Here is a 4,610-nt window from a genome sequence, read left to right as displayed (position 1 = left end):
TAAATCAAACTTCAGTACTTTACAAGCATATTTCCCTATATTGTGTAAGATATGAGAAGGGCACCCAATTCCCAAGATTTACGAATTATTTTTTGTAATTCAACAAGTACACTTTGGTTTTTACCAAATTAACTGGTGCATTATCTGTACAGTATCCAGTAACGTTCTCAATATTTAATTTATGTTTTACTAATTATATTCTCCAAAATAGAATTAGCAATAGAAGTTGATTTTTCACATTCTAGTGAATAAAATGAAAGAAGCTTTGTACATTCACTTACATCTTTTTTTAAATACCGTACTAAAAATGGAAATGTTTTAATATTTCATTTATTTGAAGCGTCAGTTGCTATAGAAAATGGTCGATTATTTTTAAGATTGCTAAAAATGTTAGTGACCTTTTTTCTACACATCGATATTTTGGAGTTAATTTTGAATCAGGAAATAATGAATGAAATAATGTTCCAGCACATTCGGCCGAGTTATAACTATGTGCGTGTTTAACAGTATGGTAAATGAAAGCGGTTTCAGCAGCAGATACTTGATCTTCTTCCGTGGATAATGGAATGCATGAAGTTATGGTAGAAATACGTTTTGATTGATTTTTTACAAATTGGAAGTGTTTTATTGTTTTTTCATGTTTTTTAAATCATTTTCACCTCCATGCGATATGGAGATATTACAACGACAAAATTTACAATGGGCTTGATATTCATTTTGGGCAGACATTATCCATGCATAATTTTTAAGCCAAGTATTATTAAATTTCATTAACCTTTTAAATTTTTTCTTAGGTGGTGACATATTTTTATTTACATCGTTGTCATCACAGCTAGATTCAGACATTTTTTCACCTATAGGTTTTACACTTATACAGTTATACCTATTATACGGCTAGATACTGACGATATGCGCGAAAAGACGGTTAGTGACTATACTAACAGTTATGCATAGTTTTCTATTATACAGATATACCAATATATAATTTCAGTAGATTTTATGGATAATAATACATCTAAAACTTGTTAAATAATATCATATCCATCATTATATAGTTATTATGATATCACGTTCCATTCCATGTATCGTCCATTCGTCCATATAGCAAATACTAACGATAAAGAAATCGTGGACACCCGTCAAATTCGATTAGGTGAATTCATTACCCATATTTATTCTACACATGATTATTAACTTTTCAACAATTATAGGTACATTTATTCAATAGTAAATTCACGAGGATTGAAAACAAACATTCGTTTTTAAAATTATTTATGATGAGAGAAAGTAAACACCTGTAGGTATATTGTATATATCATGACTCACGACCACAATGAATGTGTTGTACATAATAATATTAATATTTATATTACTGTAATCCACATTTTAGCCATAGTAAAATCTTTGATTTTTATATTACACTATATATTTATCGTTTTTTCTTCAAATTCGTTGTTGATTACTACAACCGACACAACCGGGGGAGGGGGGGTTGTGACCACCCTAATGTTTTTATAAGTCAATGTTTCAAAGATCTTTTTTTTTAATCTTTGTATTCATATATAAATAACAGTATAACTTCCCCCTGAAAATAGATAGTATAGTTGCGATACTGGGTATAACTGTGTACGGCGTGTTAAAGCTGACGTGATGATGATTAAATATTAAATAATGAACCATTACAGGTCGATTAGTAATGGACCGGATCTCAGTAGGTTCGAAGAAGCTAAATAAATACATATACCGTGTAGAAATGTAATATATCTAATATATAAGTCGTGAAAAGTCTTTGCTGTATAGTATAATATTCATGTCACGTTGTGTGTGAGAGTGTATTTGGTTAGTTTTAAACAGAATATCTATATATGTTATACATATTACACGAATTATTAATACCTGATCTTTTTTCTTTTGTTATTTTATTCGACGTTTTTCGAACCCCTGAACTGGAGAAATTTAGGTACACATAACAATACGAATAATACTCAAATGATTGAACGAAAAACTTTTTTGTTTTGTGAATATAAATATATAGGTCAATGTATACTGTATACCTATCCTATAATGAATCAATAACAAACAATTTCGTCAACGGAAATTTATTAGTAAAAAAAAGGGGGGAAATATGAACTATCGCATGAAACAAATTCCTGCAGATGACTGCAATGGCCAGACTGTCAGCAGGGGCCGTGAGGCATGGTGTGAAATGAACAGTTCCGCAGCTAGTCCTCGGTGTACGAGAATTGTCAGCAGAGACCACCGTGACGGCCGAGAACGTTGATATATACCGACGACGTGCGACTTGTGAATATGCAGTGGCAGGAACAGTGGCGATCGGTGACCATGCTCAGTCGGCGGGTTTCCGGGGAGGAAATGTTCCGTGAACCATTGAACCACCGCCCTGACATCCGGTTCATTTGATAGATATACATATAGGTACGTTATTTTAGCACCCGGACGGCGTGACGCCCAATCATTGAGAGTGAGCGGCCGGCAGCCGATACCACACCCTTCAGCCACCACACAGCATTATTATATTACTGTATATTTATATATTTATTATTATGAATATATTTGAATCAGGGGCAAAATTAGTGTACTCTTAAACATTTTTTTTACAACCGATAGACATTGGTATATAATGGTATAAAAAAAGGTTCTTGAGGCGGAACTCTAATTCAGCCATCATACTTTTGTGGGAGTTTGACGTTTCCAGTACTGACGGGCATTTCATGTCACCCGAGACCTTTGCCGCTTTTGTCAGTACCGCCGTAGTTACAGTCCTTTCTAAGCATTTGTTGCGTCGACAACCGAAATCCAGCAAACGCTACTTAAGGCCAATGGTCGAGTGTTGCTTTGTTACGTACAAACGTCCATGGAATACGGATGATCTCATAGTATGTACCCCCTACCCAGTGGCGTGTTTAGTAGGAGGTTTGGGAGGTCAATTGACCCTCCGCTCATTTGAATTAGTAATCGACTGGCCTCTCAAAATTAAAAATCCCAAACCTAGTAGGTAATCTAATTCCTCCTGGATTAATGTCATAATATTATGCTTTACGACTCGTAAATAATATTATGTAGTGCATAATAATAGTATAAATATAAATTATAATATTATTTTAAGTAATATTGTGGACTGTGGTACAGTGGCACACCGTAATCGGTAATTCGTATTTCGTATAAGACGCTTTGTTATGAAATGATAACGTCTCTAATAATAAATAACCGAACACAATGTATTGGGAATTCCTATATTTACATTACATGTCGTGCATCAACACTCCTCGAGAGTGTCTACGTTTATAGATTTTCAGCAGTGAGCAGATACTAACAATATTCAATATTGTGTGATAATAAATAATAATAATAACTATGGGTGCTAATAAAATTTTCGTATTTACATTGAGCATATTATAAGCATTGATTTTATAAAATCGTTGTATATTGTTGTTAATTCTGTGTTTTTTCGCAATTTTTTTAAATTTTAATTATGAAACCCATTCAATCTGACAATGTTTTAAAATATCGCTTTGAAGATTTTTCTAGTATTGTAAGAAAATTTGAAATCCTTGATCCAAAAAAATCTTTTGAAGGTAGACCCAGTAATGAAATTTTAGTTGAACCCCTTATAGAACTTTCTACATTTTATCAAGTAGATGTTGAACAAGAAAATCTTATTTTGGAGTACAAGTCGTTTTGTTCTATTTATAACCAATTAATTGCAGAAATAAAAAATAAAAAAGTATTTGACAACAATATGTTAAAATTCATGATAGAAAATGATATGATTTCTTCATATCCAAATTTATCAACATTGTATAAAATATATTATACTCTGCCTATAAGTAGTTCAACTGCAGAAAGGTCATTTAGTAGGTTGAAGCTTATAAAAACATACCTCCGTTCTACAATTGCTGAGGATAGGTTGTCTAACTTGGCGGTTTTAAGCATAGAAAGAAATGTTGCTGAAGATATGGATTACAACAATGTTATTGAAACATTTGCCAAAATGAAGAAAAGAAGAAAAACTTTTTAGATGCTCTGAATTAAAATTTGTAAAAAACGTATTCTATAGAAGAAAATAAAGGTACCGATTTATTTGTTCAACTGTTATTTCTTTAAAAAAAAAGTGTTACCAGTAGTTAATGCTTTAATATATTATTAATGGTTTTAAAAATTTCATAATTTATTATGAAGGTCTTTAAATAATTACCATTTTAAGGTAGTTAGAATTATAGAAGACGTAGAATTATTTACATTTTAAAATTGATACCTTTTGTATCATTTATTTATATTGTTTTTCACAAAAAAACATGTATGAGTAGGTATAACATATTTTTCATTTAAAGCACTAAGTCATGATTCGAGTTAAAGAGGTATGAGGACATTTTTGTTTAAATAAATATAACTTGCTTTTAAAAAGTTGCGTGACCTCTAAAAAAGGATGGCCTCTACAAAATGTCTTTGACCCACCGTTTTAAACTCCTAGACACGACACTGCCCCTACCCCCACTTAACGCGCTCGTCACTTGATAAGCTTAATATGCAGGATACATCCGAACAGAAGCACTTTGCTATAATATGTTCCACGATGGCTGCAAAATCAC

The 4,610-nt window shown here is 32.0% G+C and overlaps 1 protein-coding gene across 1 annotated transcript; it reads left to right on the top strand.

The window, feature by feature from the left end:
* Positions 1–3,508: 3,508 nt before the first annotated feature.
* LOC149055230 (52 kDa repressor of the inhibitor of the protein kinase-like) lies at positions 3,509–4,061 on the top strand. Its single transcript, XM_089229845.1, has one exon. The coding sequence runs from the start codon at positions 3,761–3,763 to the stop codon at positions 4,037–4,039; it is 279 nt and encodes a 92-aa protein (XP_089085971.1). The 5' UTR covers positions 3,509–3,760; the 3' UTR covers positions 4,040–4,061.
* Positions 4,062–4,610: the final 549 nt, after the last annotated feature.

This window comes from Diuraphis noxia, unplaced genomic scaffold, assembly GCF_037042655.1.
Source record: "Diuraphis noxia isolate RWA-SAM2 unplaced genomic scaffold, SU_Dnox_SAM2 contig0005, whole genome shotgun sequence".
In the NCBI taxonomy this organism is placed as follows: domain Eukaryota; kingdom Metazoa; phylum Arthropoda; class Insecta; order Hemiptera; family Aphididae; genus Diuraphis; species Diuraphis noxia.
The sequence above is the reverse complement of the archived record's forward strand: the minus strand, read 5'-3'. Positions and strand labels throughout refer to the sequence as shown.

Coding starts and splice junctions, on each gene's coding strand:
- LOC149055230 (XM_089229845.1), top strand. CDS start 3,761: ATGTTAAAATTCATGATAGAAAATGATATGATTTCTTCATATCCAAAT.